The sequence below is a fragment of the Anopheles aquasalis genome, chromosome 2 (assembly GCF_943734665.1).
Source record: "Anopheles aquasalis chromosome 2, idAnoAquaMG_Q_19, whole genome shotgun sequence".
NCBI classification, from domain to species: Eukaryota; Metazoa; Arthropoda; class Insecta; order Diptera; family Culicidae; genus Anopheles; species Anopheles aquasalis.
Window position 1 is genome coordinate 33691312 of NC_064877.1, and position 18134 is coordinate 33709445.

Here is an 18134-nt window from a genome sequence, read left to right on the forward strand (position 1 = left end):
GAGAAGCGATGCCACGGCTCTTATCGAAGCGGTTCGCACGATCAACTGGTGGTTGGGAAGCCACATCGTGCAGCATCATCATCATCATCATCACGATCATCATCATCATGGGGGTCTTCATTCACATTCGCTTCATCGCGAGACACAAACTCATTCATCCAAGCGAACCTCCGACCGACCAACTGGCGTCGTCAATTCATTCATGCTGCTCTCCAGGCAGAGGATGTGGAGGAGAAGAGGTCTCGCTCCTTCATGCCAACATGGAATCCAATGCTCTCCAAGAGAGAGACACACCTGCACACCATGCAGCTTCCATCAGTTCCATCAGCACAACAACGCCGCAATCCGATGGCGCACACCTGGAACCTGTGGTGCCCACTATCATCATCATCATCATCATCATCCAGCCAACCAGCCATCCAGTCAACCATCATCCACTCACTCGCCAGCACCACCATCAATCACAGAAGGGGAATTGGATGGAACACCCTCGACTGATTTCCATGAATGGACTCCCCGCTCAACTCGACTCAACTGCCACCCTTCGGTCCCAATTCTGGCCAGAGTAGTGTGCAGGGACCGTGACATGATGACCGAACGTCCCCCACCCAGTGCTCCAGGTGGTGATCGTCATCAAAAATGAGCGGGTCCGACGCGGCGTTTCAAAACTGCAAAATGGTCCGTTGACAACCGCCTGGACACTGTGTGGTGACTGGAACGGGGCTGGACACCCTCTTCTCTTTTCTCGTGTGGCCATTTTCGTGCGGCAGGAGCAGCATCGGTGGTGGCCGATGAGTGTGCACCTTCCGAGCGATCCGGATCCATCCGCGGATCGATCGCGTATTGGTTTAGAAGGTTTATTAGAGGGCGCACTCTCCGCTTCCCCCATTCCTATCGATCACATGATCATAGTGTTTTCCACTCCATTCCATCCACTCCAGCCCTTCACCGGGCAATCAAACGAAATGGAAAACACACTCCAAACCCCCGGGATCATCCCGCACCCGGGGCCATTTGCTGTTGCGTCTGCTGTTAAAAAAAAAAAAAGGAAAAAGGGAAGCGAGATGCGGCGACTGGCGACCGGTGGGGTGTCGCGCTTAGGGTCGGATGAATCGTTTCCATTTCCATTCTTCTACCCCTCTCTAGCCCTCCCGCTCTCTGCGTCGTCGGCGCAGTTCAATATTTATATCCTCTTCCCTCGGGCCGCTGGAACTGCCGCTAGCGAATGATCGATCAAAATTATAGACTCCGAGCGTCCGACGAAGTGAGTCAAAGCACCGGGTGTGGCGGGGGAAGGGGGAGAGGGTGGAAAATAAAAACCTTTTTTCGATATTCCTGCCACCCCCCCCTTCCACTCCTTTCCACCTTTGCTCATTGAGGTTGGATTGAGAGAAGACACACAACACAGAGCGAACCCAGCGTTACTCATTATGCGCTCGGCAGCGAGAGATCCTTTCTACGGCACTTTTTGCCTTGGATGTTGGAACTAATTATACGTTGCACGCACACATATTCTCCTTCATCTTTTCAGCCTTCTCCACCTCCTCCCTCTCTTCAAGAAGGTCCCTGGCGCTAGACATGAAAAAGGTTTGCACTGAAAGGAGGCGCGCCGCTTGGAAGCGCTACTGCTACGTCAACAGTCGACGGATCAAAAAGACGATCGATCTAGCGCCGATGGTCAGGTCAACATCTAGGTCTAGCACCTACCTCCTCGTGCTCCACCGCTGCTATTGCTGCTGCCACTGCTGTGGTTGTTGTTGTTGCTGTTGTTGGAGGTGGTACTGGTGCTGTTGGGTGTCGTCGTACCGGGCGTTGTCGCGCTCGAGGCAGGGGTGCTGTTGCTACTGGTGTTATTGTTGTTGCTCGTACCACGGCCATACTCCTGCTGCTGCTGCTGCTGCTGCTGGTGCTGCTGCTGCTGGCCACTTAACCGCTGAAGGGCACTGTTGTACTCGTTGAGTTCGTTAACGCCAACTCCTGCACCGGCGGACGCTGCCGCCCCTGGTCCACCGCAACCATCGTAGCCACCGCTGTTGCTGCCGGTGGTCGTGTTGCCAGTTCCGGGCACCGTCGGAGGAGGAGGACCATGTTCCAGGAGAGCCTTTTCACAATCTGCCCACGGGGTGAAAAGAGAGAGAGAGAGAGAATAAAAAAAGGTTAGTGTGCACGAGCATAGGGGAGTGATCCCTCGCGTCGTTCGACGTTCAGCAAAAGGACGAACCGAGCACTGCTTCCCCCTGCCGTTTTAGGGGATCTCGCTTTTTTCGTCGTCTTTTGATAAATCAATTGACCGAGCGTACGCACAACAACAAAACAACATGCAAACCACGCCAAACCCGACCAAACCATATTTATCAATCAATCAAGCCGAAGGAACACGCCCGCGCCTGTTGCGCACCCGATCTTAACAGAAAAAAGTGGTTCCATTTTAGAACGAACGGTTGGCCGGACGCTGATTTGATTTGCCAAAACTCCAGCGCATCCAGCGGCGGAAGGGAGCGCGAACGCGCCCACGAAAGCACTTTACGGTCGCCAGGGGACCGTGAAATGGTAGGCATCAGGCCCTCGAAAAAGGAGAAAAAAGGGTTGGTCCACCGACCTCTCTTGCTCGCTCTCTCGCAATTCAATTTGTGACCGGCGTTCATGAAATTATCCGGGTTAAACATTGCATTATCGGACTGATTGACGACGACGACGAGCACGAGGACGATGACGTCCCTGGAAGGACAGCGTGGCAGCGTGTTCACTGATCTTATTTCCTTCATTTCTTCTTTGGCTCGTACACCGAGAAGCTCGCGAGGAGCGGGAATATTTCGATTCCGAGCGATTGAATTTAAGGGACAAAAAGAAGGACATCTGCAGGTTGCTCTGGTCCCAGCTCTAGCTCCGGCAACCGGATGATGTTTGTGTAGGTGGCGAGTGTACTATTTTGGAATTGGAAACAGCCAACGCAATTCATTCACGAACTCCAAGTCGCCAAGCACTAGTCCAAAACTCAATCAATCGCCGGATTCGGAATCAAACTGTTCCGGTTTCAATTGGGGTTTTTTGGGAGCCGGAGCGCTGCTCATCTTCCTTCCTGCCACCAATTGACGGACAAATCTGGAAATCTGTGTACCATCGAAGGACCTTTTGACCCGCAGCCACAGACGGCGCATACGGCTTTGAGGAACATTGATTGAGCTCGGTAGCATTGCAGGACTGGCCTGGGGACTCATCGAGTTAATTGAGGCAAATCCGTGGATGATGGTGCTGCTGCTGCTGTTGGTGCTGCTGCCGTTAACTCAATTAACCCCGTACGGTACGGTTGGGGGCGCCCTCGTTCTTTCTCTCTCTCTTAACCGATTTATGGCAATCCGAGCCAATTATCCAATCTCAATCACGATCACGAGCGTGAGTCGGTTGCGGAGGAACGCACACGAGACGAGCGACGATTGTCTTGCTGGGGTAGCCCACTGGTTGACACTTGCACTGGCCTTTGCTGTTGGCCTGCAGCTGACCCCGTTCTGTAACTGCACTGGATAGCGGCAGCATCATCATCATCATCCTAGGTCACAGACACGCACAATGTTGTTTGTTTGATGCAGTACCGTGGTTGGTGCTCGATGATTTATTGTCATTCCATTTGGCGGCGGTACCGTTCCGTCCCTATGATTATGCTTTTGATGCCACCGATCCGGAGGGGGCCCGGACCGTACCGATCGTTACTGTTCTGCATTCATTTCGTCACAAACACACTCACGCACATCCTCAACGCAATAACGGGCAGAGAGAGACAGAGAGAGAGAGAGAGAGAGAGAGAGAGAGAGAGAGAGAGAGAGAGAGTGCTGGTGGTGGTGCAACGGAACGTTGGTGCCGACGGTACTGAACCCCAATAACAGTGTCCAGCGTAGTACACACGGCAGCGCAGGTTGCCGCATGATGCATGATCACCGACGTTTGGCGATCTCATCGTTCTGTGTGCGTGTCGATGTGTGGCCATCAGGCACCACCTCAGGCTGGTGGTCAGGCAGTCAGTCAGTCAGTCAGTCAGTCAGTCTGGCTGCTCGCTTGTCAGTCTGAGTTGGATTGCAGTTCCATTGCATTCGACCGGTTGCACACCACTCCACCCCGGGGGGGAAGGCCCACAGAAAGGGGGTGCTGCATTGATTAAAATCTCATTAAACGCGCATCGCGCATCGCGTGTGTTTGTGTGTGTGTCGCACCATCTGATTTCATTGTCTCCACGCTGCGCTCCGAGGGCCAATTCGCAATGCGTACGCAACCACGGCGAGTCGGCGAGCGAGCGAGCAGCGCACGATCGTTCGCATTGTGTAGCAGCGACCACAAAACATATGCTCAACAAGCGACCAGGACCAGGCGCTAAGGGGTGTCTTACAGAAGTAAAAAGGACAATTAATGCCAATTGTGTCACCGAAACTGTGCTGGCAAGCTGGTCTTTCCAATTTGTGCATCCTCAGCCCATCATCTTCTGCACGCCCTGCAGGCAATCAGCAGCATGATGATGTGGTGCTGGCAGCTCTCGATGAATATTGTTTGAAAAATGCTTCGACATGAGCTGACCCTCATCGTGGGTCGCCCGAAATCAGTGACCAACTATAGTAACTCATCGCGGCTTCCACTTGAACAGTACCCGCATCATATCGTCGTCTTGTCCAAAGAATCCTCATGATTTTCAAGCCGATCAGTTGGTGGTTTCGTGGTTTAGGTTGCTCACAAGCAAGCAGTCACCGTCTCAGTGACTTTCCGCCTTTCGGGGGCCTTACCTTTCTGCAGTATTTCCAGGTGCTCCCAGAGGATGTCGCCGGTGAAGGGTGGTGCGATCGCTAGGAAACCTTCACGTCCGAGCCCCACGATTTCACGGCCGCTCATCTTCTGGAACGGTTCCTTGTTGACGCCCTCCAGCGAGAACTCCTTGATCGACCAGTTCAGCCAAATCAGCACGTGCTCCGCCGTCCATTGCCGTGGATCTGCCGTCAAGATGATGATGATCATGGTGATGATGGTCGCGCGATCGTCAAGGAAGCACAGCGAGAATTTCCGAAAAGAACAAAAAACAAGACAAAAACAAAACAATCAGTCACAAACAATGGTAGCAAGGTTCGGGAAGAGAGAGAGAGAGGTCAAGAGAGATACAGTGGGATTGGTGGTCAAGAATGTGGTAGACAGTGCCCGGTGTGCCATTCTCACCCTTGGAGGACCGACCGTCAAGACCGAGAAGGACACAGACCAGGGACACAGATCGAGCGTCTGGGTATCGGACCACACAAAGGGTCATAAAATATTAATTGCTAACGGATTTGCCCCCTTGGACCTCGGAACGCTGCACCACAAACCAACTCCAGACCGTGCGAGAGAGAGCGAGAGAGCGAGAAGATGGTCAATTTGACTTTGACCTTTGCATTTTTTGGCAATTGGGCCACCGTAAATTAGGTGTTACGCACACTCCTACGTACACTCTGGGCTGTGCTGAAGGTCATCTCGCCCTACAGTATGACCATGGACCATGGGACTCGGTCGTTGGTTGGCTGCTCATCTTGTCCACAAACCCCTTCCCAAACGGACTTGCTGGACGGTCTCTGGGAACCGAAACACGCGCACATTGTGGGTTTAGATAGTGAAAAAAACATAATGACCGCGCGCTCTCCTCAAACAAAGCAAAAGTGAACGAAAAACCGCCCGACATCGGGCAGGGGTAGGTGTCGGAGTTTCCAGTAGTTCCGATTGCGCGCACAGATTAGGAGGTCACCCTCGTGGATGTGCCCCGTTTTGCATAGACGGAATGTTTGATGTTTGGCTCAAGATAGACGCAGGTTCCATTGTTTCAGGGACCTCCATCACCGGTGATCGGTATCGATACGCATACGCATGGACCTCCAAAGGCCAAGGTAACAACAACGGTCGGTGTGATTGAGAAGGTTGCTCATTAAGGTGGACGCTCCCTTGGCTCTGGATCATAAAATGGATGACGCGAGGGCCGCGATCGAACACGAACCGTCGAGTCAATCCATTTTCCTGTTGTACTCAACAGGAACGTTTGAACGCTTTGAAACGGAACACCAGCACCACATCCTGGACATTCTAGCGGCAACATCCGTCAATTCTTCGATGGCCACCGGCGATGATAGGAAAGGAGGAAAGAAGGAGGAGGGAGTGTGTTGTGATGCTTACCTTTGGTGATTTTGAACGTTTGTACTTCCTTCTCCCAGGATGCAAACGAGGCGTACAGCACTTCGGTGAGCTTCTTGTTTGTGCCGGGCGTCAGGGGTGGCATCTGCGTTGGGACATCTGAAATGGAGGAGAAAGAGAAAGAAGAAGAAACAGCAGCGAATCATTAGTCTAGTTCTACATTTGATGTACCCTCGGTGCTCGGTGACGACATCGGACACCGTCGTCGCCTCATTTCGCGATCCCCTTTACACTGGTGGCCGGAGCCGGAGCCGGAGCCGGAGAGAAGTCCGCTGGCGTCTTAAGGGCCAAATCCAAACCACACATCCGGTTGTGGTCCGTGTGTGTGGCCACAGAGACACAGAGACACGCAAATGACACAATTTCATTCGTTCGCCCGTTCGGATTGAGCAATCTTGGGACCGTGTCCCCCGGGGGAGAGTTCTCCAAATACAAATGGCTGGTAGATGGCGGTGACGATGGTGAAGAAACGGAACTAAACGGAACTCCCCGAGCGGAAGTATTTAATTTCACAGAGAGAACACACACGCCCGTGCGCCGTCGGCCGTCAGCAATTTGATCAATCATCATTGCGACCCTCCAGAGTGTTGGACGATCGTCATCGTCAGCCAGCCAGCTAGCCAGCCAGGCGGCCAGTGGACGAGATTACCTTTTACAACACCGGGAGAAGGGGTTGGCCAGTGCGCCAGCCCCTTAAAAGTGGACCTACGTCAGTGATGGAGGACCGAAGAACGATCCTCCTTTACCATGAACTCTTCCAATCCATCGACGACGACGACGACGACGACGAAAGGCGATTAAAGGGCTCTTCCAGCCACCGACTGCCAGAGCGACCATCCTCAGTAGAATGGAAAGAAGGGAAGAGAAGAGCAAGAAACCGTTGCCACCGGGGATTGGGGATGGCAAATTGAAATTTTAACGGATTATCGAGCCGAAACCGAAAGAATCCGATCTTCCGCCCTGCTGATCCTCGGGGAAAACTTCCGTAGAAGCTTCCCCACCCCGCCACCGTTCAAGGGGCTCTGGATGCGATTAAATGCGACGCTCTTGTCGCGCAGCTCAATTGGATTTGCGGGGAGGACGGAAATCCGGACTTCCGAGAGATGGGTCTCGCAGTCATTCCCCGGCTGGAGACGATCCGATCTTCCGATCCGATCAAACCGCTCGAACCGAATGGATTAACGTCAAGGGTGTCAATGTGTGGCCGGGCGAGCAGAGAGCTCTTAATACCGAGATTGGCTTTTGACTGACGCGACCTCTCTTGGTACCGATCGAGGATCGAGGATCTCGAGAGGGAGCTTACTTCCCGAGAGAGCAAATTGATTATCTGGTCGACCCGGAGACGATCGCCCTGTGAAGCGATTCGAGTTCGATTCATTAAGTTTTCCCTTTCACCCAATTTCCTTTCCCTTCTTCCGGCACTTTTCCCTCCCGCAAACGTTCACGGTGCGCTCGGATCGAAGCCGGATTGGCGCCGGGGGGTAATTGGATTGGAAGCTGGCCCCGAAGGGGGGATAAATGAATTTGTTCGACGATGAAATCCGCCTCATTCGCGGCGCGTTTTCGGCTCCATTCTGACCGAATGGTGGGTGTTGCCCATCAGCCGCCCTCCGATCATGCGCGATCGATCCAAGTGAGGATCGTGCTGGCGCGCGCGCGCGCGCGCTCGCTCGCGTCCATGATGTTCGAACGTGTGTGCGCCCTCCCCGGTGTGTCAACACAAAGAACCGGCGTCTTCAGGAGCAAACGGGGAACGAGAAGGACCACCTATCGAGCGCCGCGTACAACAACCGCACATCACCTCGTTACGTCGCTAATCAATGCTTCGTTTGGCGCTCTCACTCGATGGATCGCGCGAATGTCCAACCGGCCGCCAACAACAACACCACCGAGGACATAGGCGCGCCCCGGCCAGCTGTTTTGCGTGTGAATGAAACGATGGTTTCTCTCTCCCTTCGATTGTGCTTTGGCCGGACCGGTGGCCAGCGTATGCCCTCCGCATGCCAGGTTGATGGCGTGGTCAGCGTTCTCGAGGTTCTAACGAGTAGAAGGAAGGAGTGTATGCGAGAGTGGTTCACGATCGAGCTCCGTTTTTTCGGTTGTTGTTGTTGTGGCTCTGTGTGCGTGGATCGTGCGGTGAAACCATCCATAAAACCTTTGTCGCTGGTGATGGCCGCCGACGACGACAACGATCGGAGCTTGTTTGACTTTGTATGTTCTGACGACGATGACGACGAGGATGATGATGATGTGCGATGTGCGCTCGTTGTTTGAAGTGTGCCGCACGCTGTGTACTGGGTGCGGTTGTTGCGGATGGGTTTTTGGTGATTTCGATGAGCAGATGAGAGGTACCACCGCGAAGGTTTGGTGGTTGTTTAAATAAGTCGCGTCGGTTGTGTGTGGATAGGGGACCTGTTGTAATGTGGAGTTGGTTGCGAGGTGGTCTTATCTTCGCTAGCAAATTATTTGGAAATACTATTTGCAATATTTCAAGACCTCAATGGCCACTAGCAGTTCATTTGTGCAGGAAGCTACACTGATTTGAGTAACCTGTAGCGTAGATTGGCTTATTTTTTGAGGGGTAAAACCTTGAATCAACTAAAAGCAATGTCTGAATCACATAGTATATCCGATTTCTAATGTTCCAAAGGATATTTTACTACTCTTGCATCATGTGGCCCAGTATCGCCGTGAATGAAAAATGCGTTGGACTCTTTTCATTCAATATACGACAATTCAATTGCCTCAATTGATGCTCAACCTTGCGCCAATCTATATTTGTCCTTCACAGCAATATATCCATGCGTAGTTTTGCAGTTTGGTCACTAGAAACAGATCCACTTTCTATCGCCAGTAACGATTTGATGAAGAAATCTTCTTCTTCTTTTCTAGCATGGAAGCAACTGGTCCGAAACATGCGATGCCGGCAATCAGTGTAGTATTTTTAGTGCGTTTGGGAAATCAATACACATAGTTATGGAATTTTAAAGACGCTAGAAATACCAACAATACACAGATATGCGCTAATTAAAAAAGATCCTTTTAGGTTGAACAATTGACCTTCATAGAAACAATGCAAATTCGTTGATGAATACTCCCTGTCTGCAGCGCTACAATTTGATTCCAGAACTAGAATTGAGTCTAACTAGTAGCAGCGCAATAGAGAATTCTTCAATTAAAATTGTTTCCTGTTAAAAAGCAACAACACTTAGACTTTCTTAAACTCATGGTTCATTCTCTTTAGTATGATTGTTGATCTGCTGAGTAAATGATTTGTAATTTTCTTTCGCTTTACATTTATCATCGAACAAACAATCCGTGATGCTACTTCTAGCAATCTCCTTGCATCATTTTGATATGTTCAAAAGTCCACCCAAAAAAATCCTTGATAAAAATTCCATAAATGCGTACGCAATTGCGCATTTTTGCGAAATATTTGGCCATCGTCCGAGATCGTGCTAGTCAACCACCAGATCGATCTGGCCACATACAAGCATTGCCACGACCATCGTTTGTGTCCCTTACGCAAAAACCGAAACGGCCACAAGATAGTGAACAGTGCCTCCCGAAAAGCGGCCAAAAACTCAGCCAACCGTAACCGTACCTCAACGAACAACGGCGACGACCACAATCCAACCTGCCGAGAAGCAGCACAGCCAGTGCTTGTATGTGTCCTTGCCAGTGTGCCAGTGTGAACATATGTTGTCCACCGATCCGTGGACCGTGTGTGCGCGCGCTGTTGCTGCTGCTGTTGCTGCTGGCACAAAGAGATAGCAACAAAACACACGATTTGTAATTCTCGAGGTGGAAGGTGGTGGTTTCGAGAAGGCTGCTGTTGCTGTTGCTGCTACACCCCCCTGCTGGTGGCATCCAACGCCTTTTGGTCGCTCTTTAAAAGGCGTTAAAATCACTCAATTCGCGATTCCGAATCCGAGAGACACGGTGAGGCGCACAGCACAGTGGGCACAGTGTGCGTCTTACAAACAATAGCCTTTTATAATTCTCATATACACCACCCCCTCAGGGAAAGCGTGGCGGCGATGGCGGCAAAAAAAAGACATTATTGCTGGGAGTTGATGCCAAAGAAGCAGCAGCAGCAGCAGCAGTAGTAGTAGTTAGTGATTTTTGTTTTTGGCAAGCAGCGAAGGCAGGAGAAAGGGTGCCATCAGGGGAGCAGCAACAAAAGCGAAGGCTCGGTCAGAGAGACGCCACCATGGCCACTAGGCAGGCGCAAGCCCAATATAATGGGTTCAAGGTGCATCGCCAGAGGCAGGCTCGATGCCGCACCATTGCGCCACGGTGCGTCGTCGCTCGATGCGCTTCGCTGGGTTGGCGTGCGCGTGCATTGTGTTTCACCACCATGACTACCCCACCGCCCTCTCTCTCTCTCTCTCTCTCTCTCTCTCTCTCTCTCTCTCTCTCTCTCTCTCTCTCTCTCCCTATCTATCTCTTCAAGGAGACGACAACAATCGCTAAAATCAGTTTATGATATTTGATCAACGCGAATGCCTTTTTTGGCGATCGGTGAGCTCAAGCAATCAACGATGACCGGATGACGAGTGGCCACCTAATACTCCTAAGAGGACACTCTATAAGAACACGTTACCTCGCGGTTTCTGGAGGCCCTTCATGAGCGGATGCGCCTTCAGGCCCATACCGACCGACGCCAGCTTGTTCAGGCTGTAGCTGTTGAGGAAGCTCTGCTGGTTGTTGTTCAGGAAGCTGACGTTGTTGTTGTTGTGGATGGCACCGAATCCGTGGTGTTGACCACCACCACCACCACCACCTCCCCCTCCTGTGCCACTGCCAATCATGCCACCGATTCCGGTGAGACCGGGCCCGGCCAGTCCGGTGGTTAGATTGTGATGGTTGGCACCACGTAGAGGTATCCTGCCGAGTGGTCCAACGCCTGCAGCGCCACCACCAATGCCGACACCACCACCACCACCACTACCGACCAGACCACCAAGAGCACCACGGCCACCGCTGCCGTCGACGTTCCAGTCCATCCACTCATTCGTCATCTTGGTCCGAGGATCGAATCCTTCGAAACCTCGCAGCTCATTAATGTTCACTTTGGTCGCCACTTTGACCCCGGGTAGTAGCTGTACTTGTCGTGAGGTCGTGTTTTGCGCGGAGGACAAACAATTCAAGAAGCTCCAAACCCTTGCAATCCCTTCCGGATCCGGGCACGATACTGGTTGTCACACAGGCGGGGGTATCTGGTGCTCACTTTACTATCCACCAGCTCGCTTGCATATTGCTTGTATCTGTTGCGATCTCTGGACCAATTTCACACAATTTTCTTGAGACACATACACGTACACCCGTACACTCACTTGTCACTTCTTGCCAGCAGGTTTATCGTCGAGGTGCGCTGGTCCGTAAATCACTTTGTGGACGGTCGGGGCACACACATACGCGAGCACACATGAAATTATCTCTCGAATGCCTCTGTCGCCAGATTGGCGTCACTCTTCTGTCGTTCACACGACGGTTTTAAGCGACGGTTGTTGCATCGGTTCACAGGCCTTAGACTGCACACCTGGCTGCTCTGGAATACTGCACTTTGGGAGCGAGCGAGAAGATGGAGAATTTGGTGGATAATTCGTTAAAATACAATCCAGAGAAGAGAGAGAGAGGGAGTGAAAGAGAACGAAACAAACCACAACCGAAACGGAAACGGACAACTCGGCAATTAATTGCACACAATCCTGGTGCAGCAGTATTTGGTGGACAAGGAGTTGTGTGTTTGGTTCCTTTTCTTCATACTCCTTTGCATCCCTTTTCCGATACTCTTGTTTCACACTTTCCTACCGGCTCTTCTTCGTGCTAACAAGACTCACAGAAAGCGTGCGAGGAGAATGTCCTTTGGCAGCATAAATCTGCATAAATTTACCACAACACCAAAAAAACCACCTTAATACCGCAATGACTGCATTGCCACGAGTGAAGTATCATCTCGGAACCGAACTGTGGCCAACAGAAAATCGCTGGTTGCTTGGTTTGATAATTTGGTCGTTTCAAAAGCTCCCGCAAGAAAGATGGATTCACAGGCGAAGAAGGAAGAAGAGAAGTAGCGATGAGCTGGTCATTTTTTATTAATGAAAAATTAATTAAAAGCCTAGCTTAAGGGCATTATAAGGTCCAGTTGATCGGGAAGAGGGGATGATGATCGCAAATAGGTATCATGATTCAGCGTAGTCCACCCCCAGGAGAGGCGCTCATCGCGATCTGCTTGACCATCAGATCAGTTCGCCCTCGGAAGGGGGACCTCCCGGGATCAGAATCTTTTGCGTCGAAACCCCGCGTTGGTCCAAAAGACAAGAAGCCTCCAGAATGCGTATGTGACGTAGGGGTGTTGAGAGAGAAATGTAAATAAATCGTTAATCTTACACCAATCCCCCCCTACATAATCTACTCTCCGCAACGTCATCACGCACCACCGGGGGGTGGTGCTGGGGATGGATGATAATGCGCAAGGGTAGGCGTGCGTGCACACGAGCCTGCTCGGGAGGGGTGTTACAAGTTAATTGAGTGTGTCGAATTGAACGCATTTATTTACGGTGACGCACATGATGGTCAGCAGCAGCAGTAGTGGTGGACTAGTGGACGCAAGCATTGCGATGAATCTGATAGCCCTCCCCAGGAGAGGGTCACATCTGAATTGGTAAGCCACGCCACACCACATTTTATGATTTCGAGCATTAAACAGCCAAAAAAAACAGCACAGTTCGTTGTTGAAGCGAAGAAGCAATGATTGTTGCCACTTGGAGCAACTGCTAAGGATCCTGTCAATACGTTTGCCCACATTACTGTCAATGCGTGCAGCCGGTAACGGTAACCGTGAGTGCGTGCGTGCGTGCGGACGAAAAACCGTCGAAAATGTCCACTTAATTAACATAAATTATTAAATTAACATTTCATTTACTCCAATTGTCATTCAATTCCTTCCAATTGATGTGGTACCGTGTCGCTGTGCTCTGTGCGCGTTCTAATCTCCCATTAGGAGGGAATATAACGCACCGCTCTCTCGAGATGGTCACTCGCTCGCCGCCCGTTCGCTCGCTCGCTGGCTATAGTCAGTGCCATTTAGAGCAGTTTCGGGAACGGTTGCAGTGAGTTGGTTTGATGAGGGCGTTTGTGCGACGTAGCAGCAGCGATCGTGCGACAATTCCAGCGGGCGGTGGGTAAAAAGTGCATAAACAAACAAGCCACCGCCAAGTGGAATGACTAACGACCAGCAGCAGCAGCAGCAGCAGCAGTGACGTGCGTTGTTGTTGTTGCTGCTGGTAGCTGGTACTTTGGTTGCCAAATGGAGGCCGGCCTCCGCCCGCAAGCGTAAGAATGAACTGTCCGTCCGTCCGCTCGACCGCTTAATGCTCGCTGATTGTCGAACAGCGACTACAGAACGCTCGCTCTCTCTTCGTAGAGAACCATTTCTAGGCCTCATCGACGACGGCGACCACCAATCATCACCGTCCGATTACGGTTCTAGAGTGCTCCAGCTTCACACCATTGGTCGACGATACGGCGTTGCCGATAGCTTCCTCACTCCATGCTGGCGGCCACTACACACATCCCCATCGCCTGCATCAATGCGCTGCTCCTCGCTCTCCCCTTTTTCCCGCTGCCCACTAGAGACCGGGTCCTCCATTTATGACCGGTCCCCTTCTGGTGCACGCGCGATAAAACTATGACCAACGCACGCCCACTCGACGTCTGTAGGGAGGACGCGCAGCATGTAAAGCAAATCATTGCTCTACGACCTCGCCTCCCCCCTCCCCGTCACCAATAATAACAATAAAAGTCACTTGGAACGCTACGTCGGCCAGCGTGTGTACCGTTCCGTCCTTCCTCTAGGCGGCAACAGCGGCGCTGTTAATCTCGGGATAAAGAGCCACCCCCATCTAGTGTCGCTCAGATTAACAGACATTAGGAGCATCACTTTGGTCGGGGACTCCTCGGGAGGGCTTCCAAAGAACTGGTAATCCGAAGCTCGTTGTTAACGCGTTCCACGGGAGGGGTCAAAGGGAGTGAAATCGATCACCCTTAACGGGGAAGGGAGGTGCAAAGTGCGCTTCTAAGTCCCATAATTGTCCTGTTCGGTTCACGCCGCGAAGCCGAACAGTGCCTCGATGCGCTTGTTGCAACCTAAAAGAGGGAGGTAATGTGATCTCTCCTGGGTACACCTTTGGGGACTACCTAACCACCCGCACCAGCACTACCCCCCTCATCAAAAACTTATAATTGAGCTACGGTTGAGCGGAAATTAAGTGAGTTGGTCGTTGTTGAGGTGGTTGTTGTTTTCGGGAAATGCTGGAACCACCACCAGCATTGGGATCCGGATAATCGGGTGTATCGGTTGTACCGGTGTTCCTGGGTCCATCCTCTTCCACCATCTGCATTAGTGCACGCTGGTGGATGATCATCATCCGGCTGAATGGTTCTACCATTGGCTTAGCTGCGCTTTTCCCTTCCGCATCGCCTTTGACCTTTGGCTTCCGCTTTCTTGGTGCATTCAAGGGGGTGGTAGGAGGGAGAATTGAGGTAGGGGAATCCCTTTTAATTTTCTCCCCCCCCCCCCGCCCCACAGAGATCGCGTGGCATTAGAATCCCCTAAACTAGGCTACGCTGAGGTTGAGAAGAGCTCGATTTAATGGCTCAATTTGAGGGCAACCGGCGGGGACAGTTCTGGGACGAAGAGAGCAATAGAAAGATAAAAAGAGACACAGAGAGAGAGAGAGGGAGAGCGAATCGTGGTGCATTCTTGCAGCACTACAGCTGAGCTGAGCGCGATCACAGAGCACAGAGCGACCTGTTCGTCGTCATTAGTGTCGTTGGTTGCGGATGGTCGCCAGGAAATGACAACTTCCACGCCCCGCCAGCGACCCACACCTAATCACTCGCTATAGTGGTAGCGAGCGGTGGTTCCCAATTTTTCCGGAAAACCTCCGCCCGGGTGTCGATTGTGTGGCGATGAAGTGCCTGGCTCGCTGGCTGACTTCGCGTCCACCACCCCTGTTGACGATGATGATGAACGTCGGAAGCAAAACACAGCCTCCACCCGGTTCCTCCCGCCAACATCTTCACCACAAAACATCACACATTTGATCGAGCGAACGATACGAACGACTTGGTCGGCACAAAACGCCATTTTTGAATGGAACCAACGCGACCAGTTGCCCGGTGCAGGAGAAGTAGAAGCAACGGGAGGAGGAGGTCATTCCATTCATTGAGGAAAATGCCTTTTGCCGCCCCCGTCGTGGTGAAGGTGGAGACGAAATTGCGACTCCGAGATTCTGTGGTGGGAGCCGCCGATCGGCGGGACCTCACCAATCTGCCAGAGGGGAGGCCCATTATGAAGTCGCGTTGTCATCATCATTTCGTGCGACATCACGCGCCACTCCACCACTTCCTCTCCTTCTCTACTCCACCACTTGCTCTTATCGTGAGTTTGCGCGCTCCCTCAGAAGCGGCTGCCGGTGGGGTTGACATTGTCTAATTACATGTGAATGGCAGCAGCAATGGCGGTCGTTCGTTGAGGAGCCGAACGGAGCGGATTTTCTCATCAAGTCGAGTGTCGACGAGCAAGTCACCACAACAAGTACCAACAGAGGCGAATTGTCTTTGTGAGTAGTAGCAGCAAAAATGATTTCGATTCAGATTCGAACCAGAGACACGATCGATGATCAATCACAATTCTGCTTCCCAATATACTCCCCAGAACCACCGAAGGATCGCGATCCTGATGTATCGTGGATTTTACTTTTGCAGAAAGGCAATAAGCGAAACAACGGCCACTAGGCTCAGGTGCTGCTACTTGCGCTCTTGGTACTTGGTTTGCACAACAGCAAGGTGGTGGTGGCCACCTTGGTCGCTTCATCCAAGGTCGATATTGTCCGCGCATTCGGTTTTAGGTTGGGGCTCTCTACCACGAGCACGAGCCGAACCAAACCAAACCCCAAGCCAAGTCTCGTGCTTGCTCGGGCGTTAAGGTTTTCCATGGAAGTGCTCCGTTGCCGTTGCTGCGTTGCGTAAATGCTGCAAAACCAACGAACGGACACACGCACCGAGGGCGCCACCGGACAGTAACATCATCGCCATCGCCACTCCTCCACCGACTGCTGCTCGCTAGTGCTGCGAACAGAAAGCCCTCGATCGATGGCGCCAACAGCGGCCACCAGCGACATATAGTAATTCCGATTCTTGGGAAATACACACCAAATGCACGCGTGTATGGGTGTTTGCGGCGGTATGGAACGCTTAAGAAAGAAAGTGCGCACACCGGCGGCTCTGTTTTGGGAGGCCTGTGATAATCCTGCATTAGTCCCTCTTTTTGTGGGGTGGAAAACTCGGGAAAATATTACCTTCCATGTACGCACCCGCACCGTGAGTACACACGTGCCGTGGGGGTGGATCATATTACCTCCCACCCTCTCCGCTTTTGGGGTGCATTTTTTGGTACCTCCGGGGGGAGTTGTGTAATGATCAAGAGCAAAATTTTCGGGAGGGATTTACACGCCTGAAAGCGATAGTGTTGTAGTGGGTGCATGTAGCGACCGCAACAAGTCTTCCCCAAGCCAGCCAGCAAGTCAGTCAGGCAATATTTATTGTTGACGCTTCCAAACGGGTATAACCGATAGCCATAGATAGAAGAGACCGTTCCGTAGGCGTCGTTCTATAAAAGTATTAATGGACGATTAGCCATGCGTACAGCATTACAGGCACGACGATCGACGATGATTTGCGGATCCAAGGATTCGCGCGCCTGACGTCAATGGGAGGGGTGGAAAGAGGAAAGATTGGCCACCGATATGCTCAACCACAATGTCGATGTCCACCACACGGCACACGTTCGTTCGTTCGTTCGGTTGCTCGATTCCATTCCGATCACGTCCGGCGTCCAGACGTGGCCACACGCCACCGGTGAGTACGAATTCGGTTTTGGAGGGGGGTGTCACCAGTTCTACAGAATGGCAACAACCTGCTGTTGGATGGTAGCTTCCGAAGCCAAAGCAGTTCCACAACGGTTTGTTGCGTGTTTATGAATGAGTTTCTGCAAAATGCTTTGGCCAATCCGCAAGTTGCCTATCGGAAGAAGAAGCGCTTTTGATAGCGATCGCGTCCAGTGACTAGTGCGCCCTTTTTACTACCACGATCCTCGAGAGGCATCATTAGCATAAGGTGCGCTCGGCGCGCAGGAACCACCCGGCGAAGGTGTACGATAAATATCACAAAACCATTTGCGGGTCTCTCCCTCCCGGGTGTTCCGCACCGGTAGTGCGTCTGTTTGTGTGCTGGTGCTAGGTGCGATCACTCGCATTACGCAAAACGAGAAAAAAAAAAGAAACAACCGCACGCGGCACCCACAAATCACAAACGACTATAACCGATTCACCACTGTGCACACAGTGGTGCTGTGCACACACAACATGGCCGTTTTGACCATTGACCATCGACGACCGACGGCATAGCGATAGAATCGCAGATGTACGGAGGCGCGCGCTCGCTACACCATCCCTCGACCGGGGTGGCGTAGCTTTAACCATAGGCCAGGCGCGCCGGGGGTTTAGAAGAATCTGCGATTTATCAGAGTTTCAATGCGAGGTTTTTGTTGTTGTGTAACGGCCTTCGGGGATCTTTTTTTTTTTGCTATACAGAGGGTTTGCGGTTAGCCGTACGCGTTGTTTGTTGCTGTTTGCTTATCAAATCGTCCTCCACCACCAGCAGTAGCAACAGCAACAGAACGAAGAAGAGGAATAGAAGCCACCATTTGCTGCCGTTCTAACGGACGCGCGATCGTTTCCCATGATTCACGAGGCTAAAAACCGACGAGAATGGACGTTTTTGTGATGTTTTTTTGCGGGAATTTTCCATGTTTTTTTTTCTTCTACGCATCCGCAACTATATGTACCACACCACGATCGCGTTTGCTCATTTTG

The 18134-nt window shown here is 51.8% G+C and overlaps 1 protein-coding gene across 4 annotated transcripts in view; it reads right to left on the reverse strand.

Moving 5' to 3' along the window:
• The window catches only part of LOC126581523 (ETS-like protein pointed), a 108582-nt gene that overhangs the window by 26375 nt on the left and 64073 nt on the right, over positions 1-18134 (reverse strand). For all 4 annotated transcript variants that reach the window (XM_050245233.1, XM_050245235.1, XM_050245234.1 and 1 more), the window contains exons 5-7: positions 6172-6288; positions 4767-4970; positions 1708-2112 (exon numbers count right to left, since the gene is read on the reverse strand). In XM_050245233.1, the coding sequence (XP_050101190.1) occupies positions 1708-2112; positions 4767-4970; positions 6172-6288 (726 nt within the window). The remainder of the gene's footprint in view (positions 1-1707; positions 2113-4766; positions 4971-6171; positions 6289-18134) is intronic.